This window comes from Mercenaria mercenaria, chromosome 19 (genome assembly GCF_021730395.1).
Source record: "Mercenaria mercenaria strain notata chromosome 19, MADL_Memer_1, whole genome shotgun sequence".
Taxonomy (NCBI): domain Eukaryota; kingdom Metazoa; phylum Mollusca; class Bivalvia; order Venerida; family Veneridae; genus Mercenaria; species Mercenaria mercenaria.
The window spans coordinates 20,109,287-20,129,892 of NC_069379.1; the positions used below are offsets into that span (position 1 = coordinate 20,109,287).

The window sequence follows — 20,606 nt, forward strand, 5'->3', positions numbered from 1 at the left end:
TTTCATACCTTTATTTTATTATTCATTAGTTTATACAAACAATAATAATAAAAAGCTACAGTTGTTTTCATTTTTATTAACAAATCTAAATTGTAAATACTTTAATTATGCAAATACCACTTCATGTAAATGTATAATAAAGGACATAATAAAATCTACAATAGTCTATAAATAATATGTAACAATCAATTAATTAATTGAAATGTACTACTTCAATTTTTTAAATAATTTGAAGTTATATGGAACACCCCACCTCAAACCCCCACCCCCACCCCCACCCAACCCCATGGAGGGAGGAAGGAGGGAGGAGAGGGGAGGGTGCGCTCAAAATAATTAAATACTCAAACCATGGAATACAAATTTACAACATTGTCAACAAATGTCACTTTGTAAGTCATTGTTAAATATATTCAATGGTTTTTATTACAACAGGTATGAAATGGTTCATCATTTCAATATCTTATAATGGCCATATGCTAAGCTGTCTATGCCGGTAAAATGGCGCTTGTCATCAAATGGCGAGAGAGTTGTTTTGTTGACTAAAAAGCTGATGTTCATAACTTCTTACTTCTTAATGCATACTGTTTTTCTAAACATTCTACATACATGGAATGCTTCATTTGTTTTTCTACGACACATTTCTTAATGCCCTTTGCTTTCCAAGATTCTTGTTTGTCTCCATATTTGAGACTGTACATTTTAGGTCTTAGGACAACAAATTGTTCAATTATTTTGCCACCACATTCGTATCTGAATTTTCCAAGAGCCTTGCAATGTTTGTTGTTGTATAGCGTATGGTCCTTTGCAAAATTAGTTGTGTCAAACAGAACCTGGTTTTCAAGCATGTCTTTGTACCAGTCGTTTGTCTCTATTTCATAACTGAGAGAATCAGTATCGGTTAAGTGGAGTCGGGCTCTTTGATCGTATTTCGGCTTAACAAAATCATAGTGGAACTGATACATGAAGACTTTTGAGATGTCAAGAATGCAAAATCCCGCATAAATAAGTCGATTTAACACAATGTTAACGTTCTTCATATTCACAGCAACCAAGTCATCATTGAAAATTTTAAATGTTTGAAAGTTGGGTTTCGCACACACTTTTCTCAGACGTTTTGAGGTGTGCACTAGTTCCACATGGACGCTTTTTCTCAAGTTTTCGATAGTTTTACCGAAGATGCTATTGTTAAGAAGCTTGAACAAGTCCTTTTCAAAATTGTTTTTGGCTAACCTCCTTTTTTCCGTGTTAAAATCTATGTATGGTTTAAGCCACTTGGATGGGGAAAAACCAATAACCCTATGCACTTTTGTTAGAATAAGACCTTTTGACAAATAATACTTCATATTGCGATAGTGAGTCACGTAATTTCTTTTGTGCTCTAATGTTGGTACTAATTTTTTGACGATTTACCTCGAATACCTATTTTATTCTTAAGTTCCTTGCTATGGTTAGAGAGCATTTCGTCTGTGACATTTCGTGCATGAGGAGGTAAGGGATAATCATCGTGGTCATCGTGCAAATGAGATGGGTATTCTAAATCTACCTCTAAAATATAACCTGTTTTAGCATCATCCGCTACTTCAAAAACATCTAGTCGCTCTATTTCATTTTCATTCAGCCAATACATTTTTTTATCTGGCAGTGGTTCCGTCATGCAGGTGCCATACTAATTGTTACAATCGAGGTACGTCAGCCATGTTTTGGGCCGTGTGACTTCAAAAGCGGGAGCTTCAGGATTATTCGCTTGAGCATATTTTTTACTGATCATTGCTACACCACCACGAACCCCTTTTCAATCATGTTTACCATGTCTATGTCATCCAGAAGTTGAAGTCTAACCCCTGTCCCTTTACATGTAACATGGTATCCCAAGAAAAGCCAGGGGCTGAATAATAATGTACGGGATCCAGTTTATAATATTCTAAACAAACATCCCTAAAATTTTCAAATACGTCTGCCAATAGTAAAACATCCGCTTGAAGATACAAGTCATGATACTCCCCTAAACACGTCATATCAAACTGTTGCCAGATGCTGTGAGCATAAACATAATCTGAGTCAGATAATTCTTAATCATTCAAACGATTATAAAACTGATCTTTGCTAGGTAGCTCTGTCTCTTCAAACTGACTATTAGACTTGTTATGATCATAACAAAACACACTCTTGCGAAGGAGAAGTCTTTGTCTGGAAAGTGTTTTACAAGATATGCAAACTTTGTCACTCCTTATTATGTCAAATTTGAAACCAGTGTGTCCAAAGAGGCATTCAAGAAAGATAATGAGTCGATAAATCTTAGATTACCCAAAGAGACAGATATTTCTCCATATTGTTTGTCTTTATATATACAGGGTACCTGCTGATTCCATCAAATGGTGCATATCGTATCCGCGTAAATTATGAAATATAACTGGAATAAAGAATTTTGACCCATGTGACCTTTTCCCCTGCCTAAACTGATACTGTAAATTACAATCATTATGACTTGCTCACCTATACACTCCGCTTAAATGATCATGGTCTCTAACCCGGTCTGCATCCAGTTCCTTTTCACAGATATGACAAACTTTTGCTTCCCGAAACGATTCTTCCTGCACAGATGAAAGTTTCATGGGCTTGACCTGACTTAAAATGTCACAAATATTTTCCTTCTCTTTTAGCAAATTCTCAAAAAAGATATCAACTACGTTAGGTCCCCTATAAACTATGGCAGGTTTTGACAGCTCGTCACTAGAGCATTTAACAATATATGAAAATCCACATGGCTTGTGTTTTTATACCGTATTGTCAATGAAATGTTTGGGTCTTGATCACAAGAAGACATAGGCTTCATAAAACTTTCAAAGTCTGCATAAATAACAAATGGAACGATAAGCTGCTTGTTAACTTGACTAAAATATACCCTCTGCTGATCTTCACATTTCGGAAAACTTAACTTTTGAGGACCATGTGGTGAGCAAAAGGGTTGGTGATCATTCAACAACTCTTCTGTGGTACAAACATGCAGACAGAAATTACAGTAGTAAGTTTGTTCATTGTGTGAGGTTCTATCTCCTAGCAGGCGGCTAAGATCCCTTATCAGACAATAGTGCCTGTACTCACCTTTAAAGAACAATTATTTGAAGTGGATACACTTCACTGCCCTCCAGTCCAAAAGCATTAACGGAGATGTTATTTAGCTTTTCAAATTTAGATATTTGTGGCAAGGGCAAGGGGAAATCTAGCCCATAATACCTAAGTTGTGTTCATATTGCATATAATAACTAACACGGTCTGGGTGGTCTGTTCTAGATATGGGATGTAAAGCTGCTAATACAGACCACAGAAAACATTTCTGATCATTATTTTTAATATTGAGAACAGCTTTTTTGCTTAGAATACTTGATGGTAAAGGCAGGTAACTGCTGCCTTCAAATGGTTTATACTCTATAGTACTGACTTCAAGTTTTAAAATCTTGTCAATGGACCATCCACTACCATCCCTCTCAAAATTTTGATATGCATAGTGTAAATGTTGAAAAGCTTCAACTATTTGGTCCTTGATCTGTGACAAGTTAGTACAAGAAAGATTAATTGATCTAAAAGTAGGCTCAGCATAGACAGCTTCACTTTCCTGATTATATTTGATGATTTTACAAATAAAGTCGTGAACCATTTCATACCTTTTACAATTTTAAGACGTTCAGCCAAAATATCTGCAATTGTTGATTCATTGTCTTTAAAAAACTGTAAAACATCCCACAAGTTGCTTTGCGTTGGAGCTCATGTGCTGTGTCTTCTAAAGTAGTTGCTGTACCACCACCATACTGATGCTGCTGTCTATTCTGCCACTTATTACGTCACCTAAAACAGCTATCACACACGTCTGTCCGTGACCCAAAGAATATTTCTGGAAGTGGACGATGGCACCAATTACATTCACGATCCTGATCACCACAGCTGGAACAAAAGGGTCTATCAGGTAATAATGTCTTTGGTTTTAATCACCAGTTGTATGGTTGTGTGCTGCTAACTGTCTTTGTCTTTTTTTGAAACTGAAGTCTCCATTTACTTGTCTGGTTTTCTTTTTCTGGCCTTTTGGTCTGCAATGTTGTTTTGTTCTGGCGGTATATTTTCCTTGTGTAGCTGTAAGTGACGTATAAAATTACCTCTCCTTTTAAATTTTTGATGACAATGTTGACACTCTAGTAGTTTCATTTCTCTGTGTTTTGTTCTCACATGTCGAAATAAATGACACCGTTGTTTGCAATCATCTCCGAACGAGCTGCATATGTTTAACTGCTTGTTTTGTAAGCTCCTCCGCAAGCAATTCGAGTCGACGTAAACTTAAATCAGTATCACCTACAGTTGAAAAACTATGACACTGTGCCCATATCTAACTCCGCCACTGTGTTTATACTATACATCTGATTCCTATCAATTTCTAAAATAAATAAACAGCCTTCTTCAGTAAGGAGAATATAAATTTATACATTTTATTTCATGTTATAGCTATAAAATGCATTTGCAACACACGTTTGAGATATATTTTAATGTTACGTAAAACTTTTTCAGTAATTTGGGTTATTCATGTCTTCGTTTAAATTCTGTAATTTTTGTATTAAAATACATTACTGCGTTGACCTTGAAATTAAATGAATCATTTGATAAAAATATGAAAATTGGGTTATTTTAAGGTCAATTTACTATACCTGTGTGAAGTATCGTATAGTTGTTTCACTGTACCGAAGATAACGTATTAGTGTGCGCTTGCACACTATAGAACACTATAGAACACGGAAAACTCTCGTAATTGAAGCGTTTTCTGTTTTTGTCAATTTCATCCATCGCTAATGATAAACAGTGTAGTGTTTAAAACGCCAATATGCGTTTCCGGTGGCGACAATAAATTAGTTGAAAATCAAAATGGCGTTCTTGCAATTCTTGCAATTCAACATATGTATTATATATTTCAATTTAGCACATCTACAGCTCATTGATTACTGTCGGTTGTTTACCTCTAACTTAAAGGCAAAAAGGTATACTAGAAATTAACACAGTGCCAAAGTATTTACTTAGATCATATGTTAATTAATAATGTTATTCTCGATTAAAGTTTCAAGCTATTTCAAACGGTATTTACATTTAATTTGAGTCTGTATTAAGAGAACCACTGTCATATGAGACTTTTTTCACTTCCCCGCTGTAAATTGGCGTATGAAACTGTCCTTAGGCTAAAAAACATTCACAATTGCAAACAGAAGCACTGGTCAAGTGGTTTTGACCAAGACCTCTTGGATCGTGAGTTCTAGCATTTCAATCATTAATGCTCAATCTGTTTACATATGAGATCAGGAGCTTATATATGAGCGAAGAAAAACTAACAACCATATAGCCTCAAAGACAATCTTCCCAGAAATAAAAAAAGATCAAAGGCGAAAAGAAATCTGTAGATTTACTTTTGAAATTTACATTTTAAAAAAAGGTATAGAAATATGTAAATCATCGTTTGATTAAAAGTATTTAACGTCTGACCTGACATAGTCTTGATATACTATATACCTATTTGCAACAGATATTACTGTATATTAGTAATATTTGCAATAAATATAATAAATGTCTTACAAGCCGTCGTTTGCATGATATCCTATTGAATATTTGCCCCATCCTGGTTGATAATTCTCTGGATAATTATCTGGTACCAGACCAATAGCTAAAATAATAATCGTATAATTTAGATTTCAATGTAATTTCTAAGATGTAAGAAAGTAATTATGTTTATTTCTGAATGATAGCAGATTTAGATATCATTTGCTTCAGTTTATTTATCAAATCTCAATAATAAAAACTAAGACTTTACCTAAGAGAACGTTGAAAGATGGAACCAAATATTTCATTGACATTCTTTATGTATTATTTATGAAGCTGAATGATGAAATACTTTAGAAAACATAATGATATCTTGAAGATGCACGGGTTTATTACTGTATTTATGTTACACTACCTTCTTGTATTTTTTTTCATTATTATATTGTTTCTAAATGTTCTTACACTTAGATATGTATCTATTTGTTCATACCTTTTTAGTATTATTGTTTTTGATTGAGTTCTATTTCTTTTATAGTTTGTCATCAATGTATAACGTTGTGTATTATTTGTCATAGGCAAAATATAATGTTGTAAAAAAAGAGAACTGTAACATTGCATTCTGTAACTAAATATGTTTTTGTCTCTCAATGTGTTTTATTATACCAGACATAAATGCTCATTACAAAATGCACCATTTGTTTTTACTTGAATAATGTTGATTTGATATCACCATAACAAAATTGCTGTTTTCGTTTTCTGTGTATGTGATATTACCAGTAATTTATTAAAATATTATCCTCAGCCTTTGCATGTGATATCACTTTTATACATCCCGGGTCATATGATACTTTTGCAATGAGTTTAATACTAAAACGCTCAAAGTTGACTAGACGCTTATTGACATTCACTTGCAAAGCGCTCGTCTATTGACAGAAAGGATTATCACAAAACAAAATAATAAAGAAAATTAGCCTTCAGCAAATTAACCACAATTTCGTAGTATGACCTCCAGTCGTTGCAAGGCAAAACAACGAAATGAAAATAAAGAATTAAGTTATGTCTTTTTATTGATATTCATACATTTAGGGATATACTTTTTTAGTTTATCAGAAAAGCAGTATGTACATAACATAACATTAGAAAGAATGTGATATCGACTGATTACCATTGAAGAGAGACGGTAAATGTTTCTCAAACACGCATGTGATATGTTGCAAAATGAAATTTGATACAGCTTTCGGAGAACAATTGTACGAATTTAATTCCATAATACCAGACAAAATGTGTAGCAGACAAATGCATAAAGGGAGTTTACGTGTACAGTAACATCTATTGTTACAGTATCTCTTTTCCTTAAATTCGTGTTTAATATTTTAGAATAATCAGTTAAAGTGTACAACTGTCAGAATTGAGGAAGATGTTACAAAACTATTTCGTCATTGATTAGATCACCTATTTACAAAGTTGAAACTGAACACAAAAGTATATCGAAGTATGGAAAAGCAACACACATTTGTTTTTAAAATGTGAAAATTAACATTTTTCGAATCATATTATATACAAATATATTCTAGTACCGATAGTGCCACGTTGACCCATGCTTAATATTTCCACTTCGAAGTAGCTTCCATTGGTCATGTATTTGTTGTCAACATATAGTCCAACATCACCACTTCCATCATCCGCATAACTACAAACATGTATTAGAACATTATGGTTTGTATTACATGTATGTAAAACATAAGTTGTTGTTTTGAGTCTCAATATATCTTGCAACAAATACATGTATTACTACCTATACAACGTTAATTAAGCAATGTTTACAGTTTTGGCGATGGATCACTGATCAAGTTTAGGTTAGACAGCTTATTTTCTAAGCCATAAAGTCAAACACTTATTAAATAAATTAATTAAATATACATATCAAAATCATACGTTAAAGTGCTAATAAATCACAAAATGTGAATGTTTTTATATGAACTAAAAATTGTTTATTTTACGTATCTGCCTAATATTGATATCTACGGTGCTCGTAAAGTGACATGTGTTACTATTTTATTTATTAAAAACGAAATGTTACTTTGAAAAAAAAAGTTTTGTTTGAGGCATGTTTTCATAACAGAAGGAAAAATCATGATTTTGATGACATTTTCACTAAAATATATTTCTGTTCAAAATTCAGATTTTAATGCAACTTTCACTGTTGTAAATCGATATATTGTCTGTCACATGCTAATGATAAAATATAAGATATAGTCCCGTGTGCTTATGATGGAGTCATTTGGCCAAATTAAAACTATCAGAAAATTTCCAAACGGTTTTGAAGGCATCATTTGGACATTCAGGTGACAACAATTTTGTTATCTTTTTAATTTTTAGAGAGGAGATTTAAAGGACAAAGAACCATGTTTGCAACATTTTGCACGGCTTTGCTAAACAATACCTTAATTAAAAGTTTTGCAAAGTGTCATCCATACACAACCGTAGCAGAGTTAGTAAATTAACTTTTGCTGTTCCAACACGCAATAGTTCTGGTGCTGATAACAAGATGTATAAAGTTTTTCATAATACATTTTCAATTAACAAAAAAACTACCTTGTACTCCTTAATAAGTGTATGGAATTGTTCTCTGTTAAATAGTTTTCATTTGTAAAAGTCTATATCTTCTAATTTAAGTTTTACCTGAGGTATTCTGCATCAACAGCAATGTTTCTACAGATCAATTGTCTGTCCAGCAAGGGCTGTAAATAAGTAAAATATATAATCTTCCATAGCAATTTTATTGTTTGTTTCAAATAGATCAACTGTATACATTACAAAAAGCACAAGAATAGAAGGATTTTTACAAACATCACTAAAAAATGTGTGCAGTCTACATCGTAACATATTTATTACTCAAAGGAATACATTGTTGTGTTAAGCACCGTTTTTATTTTTCAATCTTAATTCTGCCTTTGGCGAATCTAAAGTAATAGAAACAGTATTCTATCTATGCTATCTCCATATATTTGTCGCATACATTGACGCATATATTAAACTGAGGCAGCAGATATATTTTTCTTTCCATAGGTAGCTTTATATTGACAAAGTGTTTCACCTTGAGAAATTCTATTTGTTTAACTTTGCCTTAAAATCGTCAGTTGATAAATTTCAATACAGAAAATGTCAATCTCTCTACAACGCATATTTGATGCGATTTTTACATACATTTTATTTTTATTTATTTTCAAATAGCTGACCCCTAATCAATTAAGGACTTTTCGAATCCTTCTGTAGTAATTATGCATACATTTCACACTCACCGAGGAACACAACTTCATGGTTTGCTTCAGAATAAAGGTTTTATCGAAGTTGTCTTCATATTTCCAAATATTTAGTAGAGATAGTTTTATTCCTGCTAAAAATACTCTTATCTGTGAAATAATCCCGAATTTATTTTCATGTTTTGAACATTGATGCGATTCAGTTAACTGCACATACATCTAAAAGAAGTAGTGCCTACTTTCAGTGTGTATTTTCAGTTACAGTACACAAAATGTACTAGGGGCACTTGTTTCATTATCCATTGTTGGAAGACACTTGAACGGTGTATATACGTAAAATCGCCTTATTATAAGGTCGGGGGCCACTTGAATCGCCTCAATATAAGGTCAGTGACTACTTGAAATCCTACCTAGATAATCATACTTAAGCAAACAACCGACTTTAATTAAAAACATTTTAAAGTTATTGATGGTTGTTAGGCAATCATCATATTGTCATCATACGTTTACATTTCTAAAAGGTGATATTTATATCCCTTAATATAAAGAATAGTTTTTCAGGGGTTGGCAACGTTGTTTTAATAATCATTCTCTCTGTTAAAAACTCGTTAAAGGCAATAAAGTAGATGGCAATCATTGTTTTTCCATGACATCGTAAAACCAATTGGCGAATATAATTCATCGTTAGTGACTGGTACCTTATTTCGTTTATTTAGAAACTAAACATCTGTTAATTGTTACTTGTAAACTCAATATAAGTTTTGTTTTCATATGTATATTTTACGTTATTTGATAATTAGGTATATATAGGTCCCTACATGCAGCGCATTTTACAATAAACAAGCAATATTTTGATGACAACAGCTTCAACGAAAACGATTATTTCGGATATATTCTACGACCAAACGAAATACAACATCTACGCGATGGTGATATAAATGTCAAGGTCAACCGCCATTAATATAACTGAAAAATTGTTGAAAAAAAACAAACGTACATCAGCACACACGCACACACATACAAAGGCAGTTCTGACAAAACGTACTTTACCGACTCTGTCGAACATCCTGATGAATGAACTAACATGGACGGTGATATCGACAGCTACATCAAGGAAGAAATCGAAACAGATAGTAACTTAAAACACTAATCCATATATAAAAGGAATATCATCATAAAGAGTACAGATTTCTTCAACTTTCCGACAAGAAATGCAGTAAAATGAGAATAGGGCCTAAATACGGTCATATAAAATGACATGAAGGTACATTAGTCAAATGTCCATGTAAAATTTAAAAACAGAATATTTCTATATAAAACGCTGTAAAACAATTTGTATTGCATCGTGCGTGACAATGAACTGTAAAATGGAATAATATGAGAAGAAACATTCATCTATGGGTCAAAGACCGACAAATCAAACAGGTAAATATAACTTATTTGGAATAAGGAATAGTTTAGTCTGATTGATTGCAAATATAAATAAACCTAGGAATGAATTTATTTTTCAAACTTGGAACTTTTTAGAGCGTTTAAAGTATTGTAACAAGGGCTTATATCAGTCACACAACCATTACTCAGATAAAGTTATCTGAGTCATTATGCATGGATATATTTTCCTTCTGTTATTTTGGTGGTATGATAATTCTTGTAAAAATGATTTCAGATATACATGTTTCTATTAATGGAAGGCCATACATGCAATAATGCTAAAATGGAAGTCTATGGGAGAAAATGGATGTTTTCTTGAACCAAGTCCCAATACGAAATAGCAAGTTCTGATTTGGAAATATTACGTATTAACGTACTAATTATTATATTTTAAGTTCTAAGTATGAGCTATTAGTTGTATTTAGGAGGTAGAAAATGAAAATCATACTTCAGAGACATACGTCCTTATTATTGATCACTTTGTCTTGCTGAGGAATAACTGAGTCCCAACTAGAAATAACTAAATCCTTTTTAAGAGATACTACATTGTAACATGTTTATCTCCTCTGCTTTTACATATTTTTTCTAACCCTTTATGTAAATGCATAGCCATAGTAAAAAGCCGGACTAACTAGTTTCCCTTATCATTCAAGAATTATTCAAATGTGTTAATAATAATAATAAATCAATTGTGCTAAAAATACATAACAATTAAGTACAAACTTTTGGCTTGGTATCATGTTTTGTATGCAAGAGCATGATGAGTGGGTATGTTACAAAGCATGACATGAAACTAATCAAATCGTCTTTTATGTCTCTACATCTAACTGAAAAAATGTTAATAAACTTTTTATAAATGTGAATTCTGCTAGACCTATATGCCTGTGACCGTATTCATAAAACATCTTAAGTATACGTTTAGACTTAAGTTGAAGATTTTACTTAAGTTTGTGGTGATTTCAGCTTAAGTCTAAGTAAAAACTTAAGTCCTAGTCATAAAACTTAAGATACGTAAGGAATGACTTAAGTCAGAAAACAAAATGGCGTTGTCGTGAGTACTTATTATAAGTAAAATAAATTTCTTACCTAAGTAATACTTCAGAAATAATCAATTTCTTATACTTATACTTAAGATGCTTTATGAATACGGCCCCTGGTCTTAATTTGAAGACATGCTTTTCCACTGTAAAGCGTGTAAAATTAAAATCATTTAAACACAATTGAGAAATTAATATTATACACACCTGATTTTTCTTGGGCATGGGGACTTGAGGCAGCGGGGTTTTTCCCTTCGGTTTGATTTCTTCTTTTACATCTTAAAAGATATCTTAAATTGATCATAAATCAACATTTAAATATACAGTATGTTGTGAAATGTGTCTATAAATAATCTTTATATGTGTAACAAACAAACTTTCAATTATTTATCAACTAACTTGAGATTAACCTCACTAAATATTTACAACTTCAAACTATTTTGGACTATTGATATAATTACTTGTTTAAACAGAATAAAAAGATAAACGTAAATATATACTCAGCGTCACTGAAAAGTTACCACCTAATATATAACTCCTTACTATTTTATACAATATTGACATCACTTTTTCATTGCCTGTGCGTGGTCTATTACTCATAGACCCTATCTGATCATGTCTTCTAAAGACAAATATAAAACAGGGAATGCCACGCACCAAAAACGCAACCTCCTCAAAACGAAACCCCCAGCACGCAGACGCGTGCACCACACACACACACACACAGCCAACACATAAGGACAAAACGAACAAACAATGGAACACAGTGGGGCACCGCCTTGGAACGGTCAGTGGCAAAAACACCACTGGGGAGCTTAAACCGGTTAATGGTGCGCACCCAACCTCACTCTTACCCCACCATGTTCCAAAGACACGGGACAGTGTAAATAAAAGTAATCCCCTCCAGGTGAATCTCTTACATGTACACACGTAATGGAAACAAAAAGAAATGGCATGTAAAACACAAAATTGCTCGTGTATAAATATATAAAAAGCAAAACTTAAGAACCAAAAACGTATGTACTCAATGCCTTTTCAGAAAACAGAGCAACAACAGAAACACCCTTAAGGGCCCGACGAAACAGGCCAGAAGACAAATATCAAAACAGTTCAGTCCTGGTAGGATTTAAAAACTGCTTCTCATAGAGTCCTCCCCCCCCCCCCCCCCCCCACCCCCACTTCCGTCAGACGCAATCAAAGAGGGAAGCGTAGTGTCCAACTGTAAACGGATTGAACACTAAACATGCGGTATGTCTCAAAACAGTCGGGTCGGTAACCTTTTTTAATAAAACGTTTTATAATTTTACCAAATACATTTGGGAAATTACCATGACCAAGATCTTACGAAGTTTGTAAACCACATCCCCATAAAAAACGGGTTTAGAAATACCTTCTCGCAGAAGTGTCTTTAAATTACTATTGAATTTTAAAACTAAATCAGAATTACGATAGTAAAATTTAGCAAAATATTTACGGAATTTGTAATAACGGTAGCCTTGCTGAAGAAGTTTACTTGTAATACATTGATTACGTTCATTGAAATGCTTGACATGACCACACGCTCTGGCAAACCGAATTAATTGAGAAATATATACCCCATAAGATGTAGCCTGAGGTACATCCCCATCCAAATGGGGAAAATTTACAATACTAAAATTAAAATCATCCCTCTTGTCATAAATTTTGGTATGTATAATATTGTCATAAATAGAGAGATGTAAATCTAAAAATGAAGCATCAGTATCCGAATTGTTGGTTTTAATTAACTGAAGCTCCCTAGGATAAATAGTACCCACCAATTGACCAAAAAACGGATTATCCATATTAAGAATATCATCCAGATAGCGTGATGTATTATTAAATGCAGTTATAATATTTGCCTGCGTATCTGGAGAAAACCTAAACCATTTCATGACTGTCAGGTGAGAACAGCATATACGACGTGCAATTTCGCGACATGAAAGTTCGGCGTCAACCATGCCAATGGCCTGATGGCGTTGGTCGTGCCTTAAACGTGGCATTCTTAGCAAGGATATTCTGGGGTTTTTTAACGTATTCCTTTTAGTCTGTCGACTGACTTTCAAGTGCGATGAATGATTTACGATAGAAAATTCGTACATGTCGACATTGCCGAAAAAAGTCAGTTTGCAGGTGCAGCCCGTGCCTCAAATGGAGTTAATCGAATTTGACAAATCTTTACACCAGTGACGTCTCAGCTGCGTCAAAAATGTAGTCGTGTTATGCTTTTAACACAGTCCAGTGCGATTTTTAAAACATAAGGGCCATTAAGGTGGTAACTTTTCAGTGACGCTGAGTATATTTGTCATAATAATTTGTGTAATGGTTCGTTTTATTTAAACACGACTTCGTGATATATCTTATTGTTCATTTTTACCAGTGCAACTCTAACTAATATAGTATATTAACTAATATATTGACCTGATGTTAATCGTTTCTACTGAAAACAAAATAATAAATACCCGTTTCATGCCTGGTCTTGATTCTTTGTATACTTCCAAGTTGTTTATAATCTTTAACAGAACGCTCTAGGTTATTATTACGCCGAAACCCGTAAATTTCAATTTTGTTTTTGCTTTGCATACTTTCAAGTTGTTCTCGAAGTTGATTCAGTATAGGCTTTTGCAAAATTGAACTTACAAAGAGTTTTTGGGGTTGGTCAATCTGTGACTCAAACAGTTCAGTCAAGCACGATATTTCAAGCGTTATAATTTCATTGTCCTTTTCTAACTCATCAATTCTCTTAATGTCATTTGCCTTAATTTGCTCTCCTTGCTTTAGCATAGCATTTGTAAATTTATTGACATGCGAAATCATTTCTTCTTTGAATTTTATTACATCTTGGTTGAAATTCTCATTGACACCTACAACTCGTTTCTTGTTATTCTTGATAGAGGACGACATTTCTAGCGCTGCAATGCGATACATTTCGGCTTCGTGAACCAAAGTTTTGAACTCCTGACTGTCTTTAAACATTCTTGCCTTGTCACGAATGTACTCGACTTTGCAAATTTTGTGTTCAAGAATCATACATTCACCACATCCGACTTGCCCGTGTTGTGGGCAATAAAACTTTATCATCTCAGTGAAGTGCTGATCGCATCTTTCTAAACCTTCCGTATGTTCTTCTTCAGCAGCTGCTTCGTCAGATGTGACCAATGTATGTCCGCGATTTAGCTTCCATTTTTTATGTGTATCAAAACAAGGTTTACACATATGCTCCTTACACTCATTACACAAACCATCAGCTCTCGTGGATAATTCACTTTCTTCACAGGGCTTACAAAGTAATTTCTTTTGTTCATTAAACCCTTTTCTTCCGGATACTTCCATATTTTTACCGTTTATTTTGAAATATATATCCTATATAATTTGATTTATGCAGTCCGTTTGAATACGCAAGATAAAGGGGACTCACTTTTTGAATAGCCGCCGGTTTCTTTTTGCCACGCCGGTATTTGGCAAATTCAGCCCATATTTATACGCGCTTTACAAAAATGAAAATTGCCTTAAATTGTTACATTAACCCACCTATTTTAAAGTTAGTATGTTTTGATATGATATCATAACTAGTTTTTTGTTAATCAGTACGAAAATTACATTTGCCAGGCAAAAGCGGTTTTGCCATGGCAAAATCGGTCTTTGCCATGGCAAAATGTGTTGCCATGGCAAAATAATTTTGCCATGGCAAGAAAATTCATGATTTTGCCATGGCAAAATTGCCATGGCAATTTTTTTTTTCATTTTTCTTAAAAAGTGATTTTAAACTATTTCCAAACGAATGTATTGGTAGAAATATGTTGTTTCATATCGATAACTCAGTTTTTTTTATTTTGCCATGGCAAAAACTGGCCATGGCAATTTTGCCATGACAAGATTCTGCCATGGCAAAATTGCCATGGCCAGTTTTTGCCATGGCAATTTTGCCATGGCAAGTTTCTGCCATGGCAACTTTGCCATGGCAAGATTGTGCCATGGCAAAAATTTATCATGGTAAGTTTGCCATGGCAAGATTTTGCCATGGCAAATAATTTTTTTTTCAAATATTTTAAAGGAAGTTTGATAAATTTAGTGATTATGAAATACAATACTGGCAGAAACAGAGAAGATTTTAGATTTCTTGGCACATTTAAATCAGGAAGAACAGAATCTTGCTACATATATTGTCTCACCATTACTGGGATAAATGCTGATTGATTTTCAGCGGCAAGAAGTAGTTTTTTACTTCCTTGTTTTAATGAATGAGAATGTATTAAATGTATTTGTAATATTACATAACAGTGACCGTGTGCCATATGTTTTTCTATTTAGAACAATACAAATACTACTTAAATTACAGAACATATCTATTCATCAAATAAGTAAGTTTCTTTCGTTTATGAAATACGATATTAGTTATTATCATAGTATCTTGATCTTTGATGTTATATATGAAATTTTAGCAGGCTTGGATAATCTAAGCGCCGCGCAAAAATAGAAAAAAAAAATATCCCAACAAAAATGTTTAGCGCTTTAAAGTTTTTTTTATATTCTTCAACTGCAATCAGGTACTTAAAGGCCTAGATTCACTACTATATAAGTGTCCCCCCCAAATCCAATATACAACTTCCATCTTATCTGCTGCTTATCAGCGATTATGTAACAGTAACTGATTAGAGGGCAATTAGCACAGCAGGGACCCCAACTAGACCATGAAGATGTGTGCAGTGGAGTTGAAAGACATTAATTTTTCTTCAGTGAATGTGGAATGATAATAATTATTATTATTTTGATATCATATAGATTATAATAACTATTACTTTAATGTTATAATAATCATAATAATAATAATAATTATTATTATTATTATTATTATTATTATTATTATTATTATTATATTACATATAGGATGATAAAAGATACAGTAATAATATTGAAAATAATAATGATAATAAAACACAAGTATAGTGAAAACTTCATGAGTTCTTTGTGCTGACAAAAAATTAATATAAAATTATTGTGTTCCATCTATACTCAATTTTCATTTTCAGTTTGTTGCCAAAAGTGACTTTTTTCATGTTTTGCTTTGTAACTTTGAAATGCACATACTGTTTTCAATTTTAGACAAATGATATCTACAGTATTCTGCCAGCTTTAGATGAGTGAAAGTCACATTTTTCTGAAAAATCACAATTCTCCAGACAGAATTTGAAAAAAATAAAAACTTTTGTATTTCTTTAAGAAAGTTTCTCATTATTTTATAATTGTGAAAATAAGTTTCTGATTATTTTATTATTGTGTTTGATCAACAATATTTTTCTTTACATAGAAATGCCCCAAAAAAACCTAGTATAACATTAAATGTTAAAAATAAATTACTTTGTTTTCCCTTCTCACTTGAAAGGTAGACTGACTCTCCAATAAACAATGACCCTTGTTTATTAGAACCATACTGTGATGGTCATTAGCCCCCAACTGTGCTGGTGAAGACAGAAATCCCTTGGCCCACTGCCAAAATCTAGGCCTTTAAGCATTCAAGACATAATTGTGAATACAGCGATTTTTATTGACGAATAGGAAAAATATGTATCAGATTTTCCCTTGCACATATATATATATAATTGTGTGAGTCTTCAAAATACGAGACAGTGGTTATATCGTATTTTTATTTAAGAAGAAAACGATATAATCTATAATGGATATAACAGACTAGTTTGGCTATATGGAAAGAAACAGATATTATAATTCACAATGTGTAGCAAAGCTGATTGTCAAGTAACTATCTACTTGCAAGGTACACTATATGTTATGAAATATAGCCATTTTTATTTATTAACATAATACGTCAGCAGTGTAATTTTCAAATAGAAAAGACCGATAAAACGTTTTCCGTATACAGTAGACACGTATTTTCAATATCTTAGTAATGCTAACTTAAAGTAAATAGCTTGTATTGCGTATATGATTTTTTGAAAAGTAGTACTACAAATATTTTACAACGGAAAATATTTTGTCCAAACGATTCTCAGGCGAAAATAGTAGACTACTAAATACGCATTTATAGCCAAGTGTTATCTATGACGAATTTAAAGTATCTTTACAAATCCTCGCGCGATATAGTGTAAACTTAATGAATCGGCGAGTCGAATGTTAAAATATTATCCAGAGGTACCTACATTCAATCAACAAGAAGCTGCGTTTAAGTGGCAGGGGACAGTTTCGCATTTGGCCCGGGTACGTTTTTAGCTCACCTGTCACAAAGTGACAAGGTGAGCTTTTGTGATCGCGCGGTGTCCGTCGTCCGTCCGTGCGTGCGTGCGTCCGTGTGTGCGTCCGTCCGTAAACTTTTGCTTGTGACCACTCTAGAGGTCACATTTTTCATGGGATCTTTATGAAAGTTGGTCAGAATGTTCATCTTGATGATATCTAGGTCAAGTTTGAAACTGGGTCACGTGCCATCAAAAACTAGGTCAGTACGTCTAAAAATAGAAAAACCTTGTGACCTCTCTAGAGGCCACATATTTCACAAGATCTTCATGAAAATTGGTCAGAATGTTCACCTTGATGATATCTAGGTTAATTTCGAAACTGGGTCACGTGCCTTCAAAAACTAGGTCAGTAGGTCTAAAAATAGAAAAACCTTGTGACCTCTCTAGAGGCCATATATTTCACAAGATCTTCATAAAAATTGGTCAGAACGTTCACCTTGATGATATCTAGGTCAAGTTCGAAACTGGGTCACGTTCCATCAAAAACTAGGTCAGTAGGTCAAATAATAGATAAACTTTGTGACCTCTATAAAGGCCATATTTTTCATGGGATCTGTATGAAAGTTGGTCTGAATGTTCATCTTGATGATATCTAGGTCAAGTTCGAAAGTGGGTCAGGTGCCATCAAAAACTAGGTCAGTAGGTCAAATAATAGAAAAACCTTGTGACCTCTCTAGAGGCCATACTTGTGAATGGATCTCCATAAAAATTGGTCAGAATGTTCATGTTGATGATATCTAGGACAAGTTCGAAAGTGGGTCACATGCCTTCAAAAAGTAGGTCAGTAGGTCAAATAATGAAAAAACATTGTGACCTCTCTAGAGGCCATACTTGTGAAAGGATCTCCATAAAAATTGGTCAGAATGTTCATGTTGATGATATCTAGGTCAAGTTCGAAAGTGGGTCACGTGCCATCAAAAAGTAGGTCAGTAGGTCAAATAATGAAAAAACGTTGTGACCTCTCTAGAGGCCATATTTTTCATGGGATCTGTATGAAAGTTGGTCTGAATGTTTATCTTGTTGATATATAGGTCAAGTTTGAAACTGGGTCAACTGCGATCAAAAACTAGGTCAGTAGGTATTGAAATAGAAAAACCTTGTGACCTCTCTAGAGGCCATATCCTTGAATGGATCTTCATGAAAATTGGTCAGAATGTTCATCTTGATGATATCTAGGTCAAGTTTGAAACTGGGTCACGTGCCTTAAAAAGCTAGGTCAGTAGTTCAAATAATAAAAAAACTTTGTGACCTCTCTAGAGGCCATACTTTTCATTGCATCTGTATGAAATTTGGTCCGAATGTTCATCTTGATGATATCTAGGTCAGATTTGGAACTGGGTCAACTGCGGTCAAAAACTAGGTCAGTAGGTCTAAAATTAGAAAAATCTTTTGACCTCTCTAGAGGCCATATTTTTCAATGGATCTTCATGAAAATTGATCTGAATGTTCACCTTGATGATATCTAGGTCAGTTTCGAAACTGGGTCATGTGCGGTCAAAAACTAGGCCAGTAGGTATAAAAAATAGAAAAACCTTGTGACCTCTCTAGAGGCCATATTTTTCATGAGATCTTCATGAAAATTAGTGAGAATGTTCACCTTGTTGATATCCAGGTAATGTTCAAAACTGGGTCACATACCTTCGAAAGCTAGGTCAATAGGTCAAATAATAGAAAAACCTTGTGACCTCTCTAGAGACCATATTTTTCAATGGATCTTCATGAAAATTTGTCAGAATTTTTATCTTGATAATATCTAGGTCAAGTTCAAAACTGGGTCACATGAGCTCAAAAACTAGGTCACTATGTCAAATAATAGAAAAAACGACGTCATACTCAAAACTGGGTCATGTGGGAAGAGGTGAGCGATTCAGGACCATCATGGTCCTCTTGTTTAAATAAAATAGACATATGCACTTTACAGGCATATGCATGTATATTTCAACTGGTTATTTATGATGTGTATAGAACTAAGGATTCCTGCGTACGAGTGATTATTGTGTAAAATAAATATGTGCATGTCGATTTTCCTAGCTCCATTAGACGGCCGGTCTAAAAACTTTACCTGAGGTAACGGAACAGCCATGTCAACTCAAGGTCAAGGTCACAACTGAAGGTCAAAGGTTTCAGCTCTGTATCTCCTAAACCCCTTGAAGGATTTTCATGAAACTTTGGTCAAATGATCACCTCATCAAGACGTTGTGCAGAATTCATGAGTCAGCCATGTCAGTTCAAGGTCAAGGTCACAGCTAAAATCAAAGGTTTTTACCCTTTCACTATCCATAGCAGTGGCGGGGGATTTAGCTGTCATTCAGACTGCCTTGTTTTTACTTGAATAATGTTGATTTGATATCACCATAACGAAATTGCTATTTTCGTTTTCTGTGTATGTGATATTACCAGTAATTTATTAAAATATTATCCTCAGCCTTTGCACGTGATATCACTTTTATACATCCCGGGTCATATGATACTTTTGCAATGAGTTTAATACTAAAACGCTCAAAGTTGACTAGACGCTTATTGACATTCACTTGCAAAGCGTTCGTCTATTGACAGAAAGGATTATCACAAAACAAAATAATAAAGAAAACTAGCCTTCAGCAAATTAACCACAATTTCGAAGTATGACCTCCAGTCGTTGCAAGGCAAAACAACGAAATGAAAATAAATAATTAAGTTATGTCTTTTTATTGATATTCATACATTTAGGGATATACTTTTTTAGTTTATCAGAAAAGCAATATGTACATAACATAACATTAGACAGAATGTGATATCGACTGATTACCATTGAAGAGAGACGGTAAATGTTTCTCAAACACGCAATGTGATATGTTGCAAAATGAAATTTGATACAGCTTTCGGAGAACAATTGTACGAATTTAATTCCATAGTACCAGACAAAATGTGTAGCAGACAAATGCATAAAGGGGGTCTACGTATACAGTAACATCTATTGTTACAGTATCTCTTTTCCTTAAATTCGTGTTTAATATTTTAGAATAATCAGTTGAAGTGTACAACTGTCAGAATTGAGGAAG

The 20,606-nt window shown here is 33.5% G+C and overlaps 1 protein-coding gene and 1 pseudogene across 1 annotated transcript; both read right to left on the reverse strand.

Annotated features, from left to right (window-relative positions):
* Positions 1-554: 554 nt before the first annotated feature.
* Positions 555-1,343, reverse strand: LOC128550985 (uncharacterized). The gene has a single exon (XM_053531211.1). The coding sequence runs from the start codon at positions 1,341-1,343 to the stop codon at positions 555-557; it is 789 nt and encodes a 262-aa protein (XP_053387186.1).
* A 468-nt stretch (positions 1,344-1,811) lies between these two features.
* LOC128550986 (uncharacterized) lies at positions 1,812-14,720 on the reverse strand (annotated as a pseudogene).
* Between the last annotated feature and the right edge of the window lie 5,886 nt (positions 14,721-20,606).

Bases quoted from the DNA above. Each gene is read 5' to 3' on its own strand.
- LOC128550985 (XM_053531211.1), bottom strand. From the start codon at position 1,343: ATGAAGTATTATTTGTCAAAAGGTCTTATTCTAACAAAAGTGCATAGG.